General features: G+C 29.6%; 1 protein-coding gene across 2 annotated transcripts; it reads right to left on the bottom strand.

Annotated features, from left to right (window-relative positions):
* Positions 1–7435: 7435 nt before the first annotated feature.
* LOC101492279 (ATP-dependent DNA helicase 2 subunit KU80-like) lies at positions 7436–13900 on the bottom strand. Of its 2 annotated transcripts, XM_012719357.3 has the most exons (12): positions 13744–13900; positions 13522–13614; positions 13235–13286; positions 12012–12143; positions 11087–11490; positions 10246–10532; positions 9930–10125; positions 9609–9815; positions 9100–9267; positions 8714–9022; positions 8110–8240; positions 7436–8018 (listed from the first exon to the last, which is right to left on the bottom strand). In XM_012719357.3, the coding sequence occupies exons 1-12, from the start codon at positions 13756–13758 to the stop codon at positions 7958–7960; spliced, it is 2055 nt and encodes a 684-aa protein (XP_012574811.2). In that variant the 5' UTR covers positions 13759–13900; the 3' UTR covers positions 7436–7957. The 2 variants fall into 2 exon arrangements, with proteins under 2 accessions (XP_012574811.2, XP_027193493.1); XM_027337692.2 differs by lacking the exons at positions 13522–13614; positions 13744–13900 and having other exon boundaries at positions 11983–12143; positions 13235–13251.
* Between the last annotated feature and the right edge of the window lie 1731 nt (positions 13901–15631).

Genomic DNA, 15631 nt, shown 5'->3' with positions numbered 1-15631 from the left:
GTTTATGGCTAAAGAGCATAATAGTTATGAAAATTAATAGTGTAGATACCAGACAGTTTCTAATTTAATGAGGGGCTGAATTGGAAATACTGCAATTTGGGATATAACTAATAATAGTTATATATAGGGGTAATGGTCCCCAAGGCAAACACAACAAGACTATTCAGTTTCAAAACCCTAAAAGAGAAAACTCTCTGGTTCTCTCTATCCCCATCAAGAGAGCAAGGTCTTCAGGGTGTTTTGCTGAGGAAGATCACCCAACCCATTGGCTCTATCATCATCATCTCAGGATTTCATTAATGGCAATTCCCACAGGTACGCTTCCGCCTTTGGCTATTCATCATGTAATTGACATGGATTGTTGAGCACAACGTTATTAAGGTTTTTCCAACATGACAAACTTAAAATGTCTGAAATACTCATATCTCTGTAGCTATGACGTTGACGACGCCAAAATCGTTGATTGAATTTGCATTTGATCGAAGCTAATCGATTAATCTGAACCAAAGAACACCGTAATAATGCGAGAAGTCAAAATGCTTCACAAAAATGATAAATAAACATTACATAACACCACACTAAGACGACAAAATAAAAGGGAGGAGAGTTGCATGCGGCTAACCTAATTTTATGTTACATTTAAATATTAATTTATATTATTAATTATTAAATATATGAAATGTTAGTTTATTTATGTTTTATTATGTGAAACTCAAATAATATATTAAGGTTATAGGCAGGAGATTATCTTTTAATCTTAAAAATTAAATCCATAATAATAAAAATTAAACAAGATTTTAATCTTCATAAAAAAATTCTCAAATTTGTAATCCGTAAAACTTTTTTTAGTCACTTTTAATTTTTATTTTACAAATTTTTATAATGAATTAACATATTTTTGTCCTAAAAACGTCTTTATAAAAATTCAAAATAAAGACTAAACATAAATAAAAGATTTTTTTAGAGTAAAACATATTTTATTTTATTATATTATAGGTTAAATTACATTCGTGATCCTTTAACTTAATTTCAGGTAACGTTTTAGTCTTTTATCTTCTTTTTTTCCCGATTTAGTCATTTACTCCTAATAATATCAAATAACGTATGAAAATATGAGTTTATTTGAAGATTTGCGTTACGGATTTGATGAAATTTGTATTATATTAAAGAATATAATTAATTTTATGAGTTTTGATTGAATTTTTTTTTGAATTTTTGTTTAAAAAGGGATAACGTTGTTGAAATTTTAAAACATAAAATATCAAATTGTCATTTAAAATTAAAATAAAGGACTAAGTCGGAAAAAAAAAAAGATAAATGACTAAAACGTTACCTGAATTTAAGTTAATGGACCACGAATGTAATTTAGTCTGTATTATATTAAGAATTTGAAACATTTTATTGGTGAAATCCTGTTGTGCTAGATGCACATGGCAATCACAAGCTTCTCAACATTAAGCACATCACAATCCTTCTCTCCTAAGTAATAATAATTTCTACCTTCAAAGTAACTTTTGCTCCATAATGAGTTTTCTTTGTTGACTCTTCAATTTGTCCAATTTTTCTTTGCAATACTTTGTATAAAAGTGTATATGCAATTAAGTCACTACCATTAGGATTATTTATTCCATAAAAATTCACATGTTTATGTTTATTTAATTGGAGATATTACTAACATTTGCTTCAAGATCAACATTAACAAAACAAAATCTTCGTCGTATCAACATCGTAATTATGTTGTCCCATTCCAAAGCCTTTCCTACAAAAACAAAAAAGAAAAATATTTTTTCTACACCAACGATCTCTCAACATTACTATGGCTAGTAAACTATCAACAACGACTTCGATTATTCCAATGCTACAAAGGCATGTCTTTGTTTGTTTCCATAATTGTTTCCATAATTGGTGTCCTAAATGGTAAAACTGACAATTCAAGGACAAACAAAAGAGCACCACCTAGTGAAGTTGAAGAAAGATCAAAACTTTTAATTTAAAAATTTATCTGAACTTGTCACATTAGTAACCATTATATTATCATAAAAAAAATACAATTATAGGCACATCAATATTATAAAAGCCAAATCTAAAGAATTTAGTTGAAAAAAAAAAAGTAAATCATCAAATGAACTATGAACTAAAAACGCATTACAAAGCAGAAATCGAAGACCTAGAACAAAAGGGTCTAATAACAAAATCTAGATCCCCTTGGAGTTGTGCAGCCTTCTATGTGAATAAAAATTCTGAAATAGAAAGAGGTACACATAGGTTAGTAATAAACTACAAACCTTTAAACAAAGCTTTAAAATGGATTTGATACCCGATTCCAAATAAAAAATATCTTTTACAAAAATTGCATTCCTCATCTGTATTTTCAAAATTCGACACGAAATCAGGATTTTGGCAAATACAAATTGATCCAAAAGACCGATATAAAACAGCGTTCACTGTCCCTTTTGGCCAATATGAATGGATAGTAATGCCCTTTGGATTAAAAAATGCTCCTTCAGAATTTCAAAGAATTATGAACGAAATTTTTAATCCATTTTCAAAATTTTGCATTGTTTATATTGATGATGTTTTAATTTTTCCAGAAACCATTAAACAACATTTCAAACACCTTAGAATATTCTTAATGATCACTAACAAAAATGGAATGGTTGTTTCAAAATCCAAATTTTCACTTTTTCAAACATTATATCTCTCAAGGTACTATCACCCCTATTGAAAGGTCCTGAAGTTTCGCGGATAAATTTCCTACCAAAATTCTTGACAAAACACAATTACAAAGATTTTTAGGAAGTTTGAACTATGTACTAGATTTTTGTCCTAACATTAATAGGATAGCAAAACCTCTCCATGATAGATTAAAGGAAAAAACATGTCGCATGGTTAGAAGAGCATAGCAAAATAATTCAAATAATCAAAAAACAGGTTAAAGAAATACCCTGCTTACATTTAGCTGACCCATTAGCCCAAAAAATTGTTGAAACATATGCATCAGATATAGGATATGGGGGTATTCTTAAATAAAAAACAAATAACAAAGAATGCATTGTATAGTTTACATCTGCACACTAGAATGATTGCCAAAAGAATTACTCTACAATCAAAAAAGAAATTCTTTCAATTGTCATGTGCATTACAAAATTTTAAAGTGATTTACTCAACCAAAATTTTTTACTTCGAATTGATTGTAAATCTGCAAAAGAAGTTTTACAAAAAGATGTTCAAAACATTACATCAAAACAAATTTTTGCCAAATGACAAGCAATCCTTAGTATTTTTTATTTTGAAATTGAATTAATTAAAGGAGATCAAAACTCAATACCAGATTTTCTAACTAGAGAATTTCTCCAAAACACGACTTGAGTGATGCCCAGAAAATCTAAAAGAATTGAGGTCCAACAGGATCAACCACAAGAAAACTCAAAACCCATCTCATCTGCAAAACCCATCAGGTCTTGGGCACAAGCTGTCGAAGAAGATGAAGCCCAAAACCAAATTCAATAATGGCTTGCCAGCCAACAAATAGCTGGACCTGATAATTTCCAAGAGATAAAAAAACTCAATTGAAGAAAACCTTCAACTCCAAAAAATTGCAAAACTCCACAGGCTCCAAAAAGAGATTGAATCTCTCCAAATAGAACTGCCATCTCTTCTGGGACAAGAAAGGGGAGAATCTTCAAAAACCCCTTCTCAAAAAATTATTTCAAAACCTTCACAAGAGGGACCATCCTGTAAAATGATTTCAAAACTCTCACAAGGAGAAACATCAAAAATTATTTTAAATCCAAATGATTATCGTATTACTTTGTTTAAACCAAAATCTGAGTATTTTGTCTAAACAGAATATCAAAACATTTGGAGAATCGAGGATCACTTTTATAATAAAAATCCTTAATTGGTCATCTCAAAGATTTTTCCAAAAGGCTGGTTTTTCAAACCATGGGATTTATCAAAACCTCAATCTTACTATAAATCTATTCTTAAATGTACAAGATCTGTAACAATTCAAGACAACCCAAAAGAAGGCCTAGTAGCCTATTCAACTGCCAAAATCCACAAAATCATCCCACCTTCAGAATGGGGATAAAAAACTTTTACACACCGAAACAGTTCCCACTTGATTTCAAAACCACAATAACCCATTGTAGGACTTTCAATTACTGGAACTATCAACAAGCCTGGTACAATGTTTTCCTCATTCAAAACCAGAAATTCAGTCATACTTGGCTATTTTTCTTTAACCTTACATGGAACCTTCCAAAATCCATCAATGGTTTGCCCATTGGTGGAAATTCTATGGCTCCATTCCAAATATCTTGATACCGAAAGTACAAGATAGCTTCCAATTATACAAAACCCATTACAAACCAACAGACAAAGAACACATTTTCCCCCTTTGATGCTATTATCTACCAAATTCTTTTTACCATGGGTATTAGCCTGGTATTTTGAAATTGACCAAAAAGAGGCCTAAACAATCCTCGTCAGAAGATTCAAAGTCAGATGGTGGATAAAATTCTCTATTCCACCAAGTATCACAAAACAAGTTGTGTCGACATGGCTCCAAAGGCAAGGAATGAAGAAACCAAACCCAATGACAACTCAATTCTTGGCCCAAAAATCATTTGCCCAAACGCAATTAGCAGCGGCAAAATCCGAAGAGGAATACTTTGACATCATGGCCCAACTTCTCAAAAGCAATGCCCAATCCTCAAAAACTTCCTCAGGCAGCACTTCAGAAGACACCATTAATTTGGAAAATGACAACGAAGACGACTGTTTTGGCATCTTGTTACCCATAAAATGAATACAATGGCCCATATAAAAAAAAAGTCTACCATATCATGTAATGGGCCTAGCCCAAATTTGATTGCGAACTTAACAAAAAAATAGTCTAGCATATCATGTAACGGGTCTAGCCCAAAATTGATTTCGGACTAAAAAAAAAACCCCGACAAACGAATATTTTCTTTCTGAAAAGCAAAAAGCAAAAGGAAAAAGTTTTTTGGCACTTGTCTGCCATCTGCACCAAAAGTCAAAAGTGGCACCGAAAGTAGAAAGAATCTCATCATTTCTTCCACTTCATAGTGCAGCAGAAACGGGATCCTTTCCCTATATAAGGAAGGCTCCTCTTCAGTTCAAAATCAATGTTGAATACAACGAGCAATATTCTCTTAGAAATTTTGAGTGTCTCCAATACTTCAAAAACTTGTAATATTTTATTTTCAGTATTCCAAAACTATTGTAAGTATTAATCATGTATTAATCTTATTCATGTTTTAATATCTTGCATTGTTATCTTCTTTCTACATACTAAGTATGCTCTACACCTGCAAATCAGGCTGATCTTGTGCATCAGAAACTCTGATTATTTATTTTTATTTATTATGAACATTTGTTATTTCCAACTAGTTTTTCAAATTGTCTTTTTATTAACAATAGACTTAGATTGGTTTCTTGACGATTTACCAGCATTCAACTTTTATAGCTTATGGGTCTAGTTTTATTTTGTTGAATTAGCATTTGCTTTATATAAATTTAAACCATTATCTACTTTTCTTCAACAGTAATTCAGAACTTTCAATACTTACCCTTTAATCTAGGACGTTAGTGGTATATAAAACCTCTTATGTTGGAGATACTTACCCTATATCTCATATTTATACTCATATTCTACATTTTAATTAAAATCTAATTTTACTCTTTTATAAAATTAAAAAAACTAATTATGTTTTGAGACACATTTGTATTATGAAAAACTTTAAATAAAAAAAACAATTCAGTAGTGTTCAGAAAACTTTAAAAAAATTCTATAACACAAATTTTGAATTTAAAAAATATAATTGTGTACCATAAATATTTTTTTTAAGTTTTTCGAAACAAATGTGTTTTGAAAAATTTGAAAATAATTTTCTGATACACAAAATTTGAATTTTCTAAAATATATTATGTTATGGAAAAAAAAATTAATCAAATTTTTCAATACATAATTGTGTTTTAGAAAACAAAAAATATTTTTTAGTATACAAAATTCAAAATTTTTGAAACACATTTGTGTTTTAAAAAAATTTGTTTAACTTTTTCTAAATTCAATTGAATTTAGAAAGGTAAAAAAAAGTTTTTTTTTAAACTAAAAAAAGTAAAATAGATCATTTTAATGTGAAAATAGAAATATAAATATAGAAGTATAGGTATAGTTTGGATGGACGTTATATTGTATTATTAATTAAAAATATTGAGACAATATCTTAAGACAACTGGTGTGTTTTAGATGTGGCTACCATATAGTAACCATTCAATGGAGGAAATTGTGCCTACTTATATAGTGGTTTTTAAATGTAACAACGTGAGCTAGTCTAGTCTAGTCATAAAATATTGGTCTAATGTAACCACTTCCAAGTTCCAATCACCACCGATATTATTAATTAAATATTTAAATGGATAATAAATAATTTTTATTTAACAATTAGATTACTTATAATTAAATTAAAAAAATAGTTTTTAAATACCAAAAAAAATTCAATTTATTACCAAAAAATGGAAGTAAAAGAATGTTTCAGTTTTTTTAAATAATAAATAAATTTATTTTCGTAAACTATTTATTTTTTAAATATAAAAAACAGGTTATTTTAAATAATATAAAAGACACCATTTTTTTGTAAAAGAAGTAAAATTATTTTTAAATTTGTAAAAGTTATTTTTCAGAACAATTATAATAATATTTTTTAAAGTCGTTTATATTATAAATTTATAATAAAAAATATAAATATAATCTATTGGATGTAAATAAAAATAAGATTGTAATCCATTGACTTTGAAAAAAATTGTAGGATGGATTGGATTCATCCTTATCATTAAATGAATGGATGGATTCCAAACTATTAACTAATTTTTAATTTTGTTGATATAATGGATGATAAGTTAATGGATTGAATTGTCACTCTTATTAATAACACTCTTTTAAGCATACCCATCAATCCAACATTTTTCTTAGAAAATAATCAATTTGAGACACCTAATTTAACTAAAAACATGGATCAAATACTAAGAATTGCAGGACATAAATTCTCTCATGTAAGAAAAAATACTAACATAATAACTAATTATTATTTTTGACTTTCTTAAAAGAAAAATAACATAGACCAAATCAAAAAAATGTAACGCTGCTACTTTTTTATGGTCAAAATGTAACATTGCTAACTATGAAGTCCCTGATACATAGTGTGGGTGCAATACGAAACAAATATGTATCTAATGTAGATACAGAAAATTCTTAAAATTTAAGATATGATATATGTCAACAAATTTATAAATAAATAAATAAAGTTATATACATATAGAATATTAATTATAAAGAAAGAGACATTGAATATATATAACTATAATGATTACAATTTAAAAAAGATAAAAAATAAAATAACACTTGTGATCCAAACACAAATCGTAGAGCTTTTATCTAAATCATAGTATACTTTAACCTATGTTAAGATATATGAACAAAAGCATCATTGAAAAATGTAAAAACTAAAATAAAAACTAGTTTAAAATACATCTTATAACTTTTACTCTAATCTGTCAAAAAGAAATGTAAAAGGTAATAGTATTAAGTTTTATACACCTATATCCTCATCCACTCTCATATGTATCCAATAAAATATTTAAAACAAAAATAAAAAATTACCATTACTCATATGTATCCGAATTATCCTAAGAGTAATGGTAATTTTTTATTTTTGGTTCAAGCACATGAATACAAATATAACATATAAGAAACTAACACTTGAGGGGGGAGATTGTTTAGTTCAAGTGTGTTGGGTTCAAGCACATGAATATTAATTGATCAGATCAAATGTCCAAATCTAAGGTGCTTGCTTGATTACAAATAATATTTACCGTCATTTTCCAAAACTATAAACATGAAGCCCTCGGATCTTTTTCACCACAAATAAAATTAATCACCTTTGGATTCAGATTTTACCGAGAAACTTCTGGCTTCTTCATCAGTAACATCACTGTATTGTTAAAATAAAGAACAATTATGATATGATAAAGAGAAAAATCACACTAATATAAATTAAATCATAAGAGATCATGCAAAAAAACCTGTCTATAGCTTCTGTTTTGGAGATCAATGTGAGTCCCTTAGAAGCAAGATATTCACAGAAACTTTGAAGGTTTTTCTCTTGGCAGAATTTGCAGACATATTTAAGAAAATCGTTGAACAGTTTCGGTTCCTTCACAGAAAAAGTTTGTGAAACTCAGCATGTTACCATGAATCTCAATACAAACAAGAAGTATAGGAAGATTAAAGAAACAAATTCAGAGAGGAATAAGATAACAAATATATCACAAGTTAAGGATCCGTTTTTAACATATTAAAAAGTAATAATTTTTTTACGTTTTAGAGATTTAAAAAAAAAGGCAGAAATTGTTATGTTTGCTTACCTTAATGAAAATTACTTTAAAAAATCATCTACCAAATTGATAGCAGCTTTGTTTTTTTATAAGCACTCAACAGCGTCTTATTTGAAGCAGTTTTTAGATTATTTTTTTAGATTCTCATTTTCTTAAAAATTTGTAACCAACGGATGAAATCTCTTAAAAATGATTATTTTAAAAACAAATATTGATTTTTTTCTTAAAAAGACTGTAACTAGAGAAGTTTTAACTTCTTTTTTTGCGTGCAAGAGGAAGGTAGATGGATTACCTGTTCAAGGATGCAGCCCTTGCGAAGCGCAACTAAACATTCCAAGGCTTTGTTATAATTATCACCTTCATGAGAGTCCTCTACTAGATCAAATATTTTATTTTTCATATCCTTGATTGCTGTTAGAATCCAATCAGGGCTGTCTCGGCGGGAAATCATGGCTTCAAAATCTTGGACAGGAGTCAGATCCCCGATTTTCTCAACTTTAATAGATGTATATTCAATGAGATTTGCAACAGGCTGTGCTGTAATGTTTTCTTTACCCTCTTCATCACTTATCTTTTCTCGCAATGAATGCCTTGGCCTTTTCTGCATCGAGACATTTTGAATGTAAAACACGTCTGAGGTTAAAAATGACTATGAGCCAAGTAAGCATTTATTCTTACCAAGGGATTTCCCTGCAGCTCAAAAGACCTACGAAACAAGTCAGTGATGGATTGGTTTCGCAAAACCAAGTCAGTATCAGGCTCCGTGATTTTTCTGAGTGTGTAATCGAGAGGAGGTACCGCGGCATCTGGATGATTAGATTTCAGATCAAGATAATGAAAAAAGCGCTGAAAAGATACAAGAAAATATCTGTTAGCTTTAGCTTAACACTTTTTTATTTTTTTTTTTTTTATTTTTATTTTTTTTTTATTTCTGAGAGATTTAGTTAGAAAGAATTAAGAAATTAGGCATAATTTCTCCAAATCATACAGCATCGAGTACTAACTATAGCCAACGAGGCATGCCAAATGCAGATTCATAGTTCAAGTAACAATCATAAGACAAAAAATCCAATGTCAGAAACCAAACCTCAAGCGAAAAATCGGTAAGGAAAATGAAACATGGAAAAAGAAATGAATAAAGAAGGAAGGAGTTAAACTAGAAACAGATATGTGGATAGAATATGTACCGCGAGTACTGGATTTGATGTAAAGTCAGGAATCAAAATTTCCTTTTTCCCATCTGGTGCAAGATCAAGCATTTTTATGAAGTTCGCTGCTGATTCAAGCTGTTGTTCGTTTGGCTGACACGATGCTGGGAAATTACTGAAAGAAGGAAATTGAAACTCTCGCACGTCCTCAGCAAAAGGAAGAACGTTGAAGTAAAACGAATCAGGCTGCACAGCATAATCAGAGAGGCGAGAAATTATTGTTAAATAAAAAATGAAATCGCAGAATAGAAATCTGATAAATAAATAACACAAGAAACTAAGACGAAAAAAAAAACCTACAATATTTCGTCTATCGGATACATTGGGTGTCAAGACTCCAATGACAACATTCCCTTGTCCTTGTCTCCAGACGCATCGTAAAATTGCAACCTTATTCATTTCCTTCATAGCCCTTGTTAGTGCAGAGACCGCAAGCACGGCTTTCGTATTTCCAGGTTCGGCTATGAACACATAGACATCTTTCATGTAATGGTGTCTTTATCGGTCATTTTAAAACAAAAAGAAAAGTGAAAAAATGAGTCGGGAAATTTCCTTTAGGATATAATAAATTTGAACCAAATATACTCTATTAAAGCATATGCATTTGCAATCTTACCTCAATACATTAGAAGAATCAGTAAATCCTAAAAGCTTCACACCCTTTTCCGGTTTGAACTTTACAGCCTCCCACTCAGCAGACGATATAGGAATTATTTGAGGCCCATAACGATAACCTTTAATTCTTTGGTCTGGGGGGACAACTTTATCCAGATCTTCAGAACTCTTGTACTCGTAATCTACTTTGACTTCGTGTGTTGCAAATTTATCGGTTTGAGGAGCCTTATCAGAGTATTTCTTCAGAGTTGGAAATCTCTCTTCTTGTGTTTTCTTGTATACCATTACCTGATTATCATTTTAAGTTTTCATGAAAACAAAATGCATTTTCTTACTACCCGCTTTATTTTAAAAAGACAGTTGGATAGCTAATACAATTGCATACTTAGAAGAAAAATAGATACAATAAACAAGTTAAAATTCAACTATAAATTTTGTGCACACATCTTGATATACATAACCAAATTACTTTCATTATCCTAGCATTCCATACCACAAGTCTCACGGTTTAAATATCTTGGCTCCATTAGTCAAATTGTTGGAGAAATAGGGGGAGATGTCAACCATTAGATGCATGCAAATAGTAAAATATGATGTTAAACATTAAGGTGAAGAGAAAACTACATCAAAGATGCTCTCATATGTGTCTACCATACCTTAAATTCATCAAAAAAACATTCATATTGTCTATAAACAGCTCAAACTTGGAGCAACTGAAAATCATTAACAGAAACATGCAAATCGAAAGATGATATATCAACTATGATAGGTTGTCAGAAATTAAATATAATGACACATAAATAAGACATTCATCATGGACCATATCATATTGCAAATCTCACCTTAATCTTTAGTTTTGGGCTGAATTCAAGATCCCCTCTGAAAACTGTAACTGGAGTTATATTTCGGGTTTTAAGAGCACCAAACAAAGAAATTGGATCCTCCACGTACAACAATCTAGTTGATGTTTCCTTTGAGAAAATATTTAAAAGAAGGTCATTCTCTTCCATTATTTCCTTGTTTGCATCTTGACTAAGCTTTCCTCTCACAATTATACTTTCCATTCTCATACCATGAGCTGTCATTGATTTAGCAATTGTGGTAACTTGCTCTTCTTTTGTTCCTTTATAAGGATCTTTTATTGGACATTGCGCATTTGTAATGAGGCAAAGACGTTTCTTTCCTTTGTTAGTTTCTCCGAATTTTTTAATTAGCATATCCATGGCAACAATGACAGCATCAAGAACTAACATTAAAGTCAAGGTAACCAGAAAGGAGCAAAATAGAGTTAATCAGGATCAACTTCCTCATGGAAAAATAAGTACTTAACCTTACAAAGTTTTGCAACAGATTACAACCCTTAAACTTTAATACGACAAACAGAACAGTTTTCACAAAAAAATCAACTCATTATACCAATCATACAAAAAAGTATCGTCAACAAAAATTAAGTGAAACAAACTGTTATTCTTGAAGAAGAAATGAAAATTTATAACAGTAGCTTTTTGTTTATGTAAAGAACTACAGTGAAACTAATTAAAACGAGAGACAAATGGCAGTGAGAATTCACAGTAGGAATCAAACAACATGAAACCTTGCATCTAAAAGTAAAGAATTTGCCAAAAGAGATACTTTTAATGACAGATGGTCTGGTTATTTTCCATAAGCTAGTAACATGACTAATTTAAAGTAGGTTGAAATTCAGAAGCATAAATTATTGTAACTGAATAAGATATACTTTATGCGCCGTGTATAACTCTGTGATACAATCACCGTCGGTAGTTCCTCGAGGCAGTTGTTGTAAAGCCTCAACAATGTCTCCATCCACAACTTTAGTATTTTTCAAAACCACAACATGTTGATATCCACCCACTTCTGTAGTTAGTTCATTATCCGTGTCTGAAAAAAGTTAACAGAAAAATATGTGAGAGATGCCTTTGATCAAACTCCAATCACAACAAAACTACAGAAGTCTTTTCTCAATGGTGGAGTTGACTGCATGGATCAAACAGAGTCATAATATCCATATATAATGCCTAAAGATAAACCATTTGAATCTAAACCTTCTAAGTGGTTTGAAACTATACTTTTTTTCTAGGTTTCCCTTTAATTACTAGACAATCATCTATCTGATCTACTTTTCTTACCAAGGCTGCTACTTGTACATGTCTTCTCTACAATACCTAAGACAAGAGTTCACTTTCTTTTCTACTCTAGGTGCTACATCAACATTTTCTTTAATATATACACTTTAAACTTTCTTGTTTTGTGCATCATTCAACTCACCCTTCTTAACATTCTCATCTTTACAAAATTGACCTTATTTTCTTGTTGGCCTTATCTGGCCCAACATTCAGTCAGGAAAAAGTAAAGACGAAAAAGTATATGCATGATTCTTCCCATGACACATTTCAGTTAATAATTACAGTAGAAAAAGTAAATCAAAATGGAAACCTTGATTAATAGAAACTGAATCAAAAATGATAATTAAGAAAAACAAATTCTATTAATAGCACCCTGATTCCCAATCCTGTACTGATGTATAGCAGAATAGCAATAGGCCAAGAGTTATGAAGGCGGAAGAATCAATGATTTCCAAAGATTTTCAAGAAACCTAGACTCTCCCACAATCAGTTCCCGATAAATTGATACCCCCTCTCTCCAACCGTTATATTTCCATCTCTTCCAACTAACCTAATACTCAACTGTAGTCAATTAATCTTCTTAGAACTTGAGCTTATGGCCTAACTCGACCCCACAAAATCAGCTTGTACGGTAAGGATTGTCAAGGCCTTTATCAGCACTACTTCGGTCATATCTCTAATGGATGTGGAACTCTCAACATCAGACTCTTATTTATCATCAATCAATGTAATGTAATCAAGAGAGAAGAGAATCTACTTAGAATGAAAGACAACAAATAGACACCAAGTCAACAACAACATGCGTTGCATATTTGCATCATCACAAAGATTAAAGTAATAAAGTACCTTGGGCTCCAAATAAGACAATTCCCACTTCATCATACTTGTTATAGATCAACTGCATTTTATTATATAAACATCAAAATTAAAATTAAAAGGATCATGTTAATAATTGAATCTCTCAGTAAACAAAAATGGGATAATAACAATTTTAATACATACTCCCTCTCTCCAAAATGAAATATAAGCAAAAACTAAGACAAGATACATCAATTTTTCAGATAACTACCTTTTTGCTTATATTTTATTCCAGAATAGTATGAGTATATATAAGGGGTGATGATTAATAAAACCTTCTTTTGTACAAGCATGGAACAGAGTTTCTCAACTTCAGGAAGAACAGAATGCATGGATGGACCCACATCAAGCAACAAAAGCAAAGCTTCCTGTTTTTATTTTTGACAGAATTTGATTAATTAATTAAAAACAAGTAACACATTTAAGCATCCGAAAAGGGGAAAATGAGAAAAATAGAAGTAAAACCCTAAACCCAGAAGAATGAAGAAAAAACGAACCTTGTTTCGAGCCATAGATGGAAATGGAAAAGAAAAGAGAGTGTAAGGAATAGGATTAAATTGTATGCTATTTTATATTGGCTCTTTCATCTTCGCGCTTCAATTGTTAGGAATAGGATTAAATACTCAAAGTCAAACCAAGGGTCTGCCAACTGTTCATACATAAACCATATTTCAAAAGGATTAAGTTTTTTCTAAAATAAAAAGCAAGTAATATCATAAACAAATGAATAATGAATTGTATTTAAAATATATATACATATATATATATATATATATATATATATACATAATCAATTCTAATTCATTATAATCTTAATTATTAATTTGTTTATTTTATTAATAATTCTCTTTACAGAAATTAAATCTATTTTAAAAATATTTAATTTTTTTACTATATATATCATTACGAAAATAACTTAAATAAAAAAAAGCAAGAAATTCATTGTTATTAAGTTATGATTAGCATTTTATCCTTCTATTAATCTAGTGTTTGGTCACTTCAAACCAATGTGTCAAACTTCATGTGGTAAGATGTAGCATTACCTTTTTTTTTTAAATCAAAAGTATTTATTTTCATTAAAAAAATGTTTTTATTTTTGTAACTCATTATTATTTTTTAAGCAGAATGGAAAACAGTCGTGTAAAAGAGTTTTGCATTAAGAATCAATGGATTTATGTCTCTATGTCATACTATTAAACTATTAAACTATTAAAGTGGGTGAAGTGTAGTGATGTAGCAAAATAGGAACTTATTATTAGATGTTAGTATAAAAGTGATGGTGATTTTTTTTTTTTTTTTCATAACTCATTATCTATTTATGATCATATTTTATTTTAAATATTAGTAATGATTTAATGGTTGTGAATGTTTATTAATTTAGAAATTCTTTACACTGTTTATAAATTATTTATGATAAAAATTAAACATTATTAATTTTATAATTTTATGATTGTGAATGTATATAAATTAAATTTTTTTCTTAAAATGATTTTTAATTAATTTTATGTTTTATTAGTGAGTTACTATTTTTAATTAGTTTTATAATTTATAGTTCTCAACTATGAATACGATTATCTTTTTTTTTTTAATGAATATGACTATCTTGTAAAAAAACACTATGAATACAGTTATTTTTATTTTAAAAGTTTGGTTTTAATTCATACATTTGTTGGAGTGCATCTCTTTCTATTATTTATTGATTATTTATTGAGTTTAATTTCATATAGAGTGCGTTTAATTTGCAAAACAATATATATTAGATAGAGTAGTATATAAAAAAAAATTTGTACCCCACTATGTTTGATGGTCAATGCACATATGTCATCCTTTGCGGCTCACAAATACGGAGATAGAGAATCTAGAAACATAGACATATTATCGACACTCTGCAAATCACAATTAAATCAGATAGTTCTCATCAGTTATCTCAGTGTACAAGTACATCTCGAGCAACAATAATTCCTTCATGATCTCAACGGTTAAACTCAATATTAATAGCAACATAATGCAGTTCAGTCACTCTATAAGTAGGGGGTTCGCCACCAAATATCATACTCATTACTCACTATACTAATTATCTACTAGCATCATACATTTCTTTGACATCATAGTGCCTTTGCAAGTACGCCTCATCCTTATCTCATCTCTTTCTCTCTTTGTACTTCCTTACTCACTCTCACAATCATATTTTCTTTCTCTCATCACTTTAACCTTCCCTATTTCATTCTTTCACAATCTATTATTAGAACCAAGTTGGTTTTACATTTAGAGTTTTGATGTTAACAAAAGTATTTTATGAAAACAATATATTTGACTTCGAAGAGTATGAAAGAAGATTCATGTTTTGAAGAAAATCTAAAATAAGATTTAATTCAAATTTATAAT

The sequence above is a fragment of the Cicer arietinum genome, chromosome 7, assembly GCF_000331145.2.
Source record: "Cicer arietinum cultivar CDC Frontier isolate Library 1 chromosome 7, Cicar.CDCFrontier_v2.0, whole genome shotgun sequence".
Lineage (NCBI taxonomy): Eukaryota > Viridiplantae > Streptophyta > Magnoliopsida > Fabales > Fabaceae > Cicer > Cicer arietinum.
Note: the sequence above shows the minus strand (reverse complement) of the source record. Positions and strands in the feature narration are given on the sequence as shown.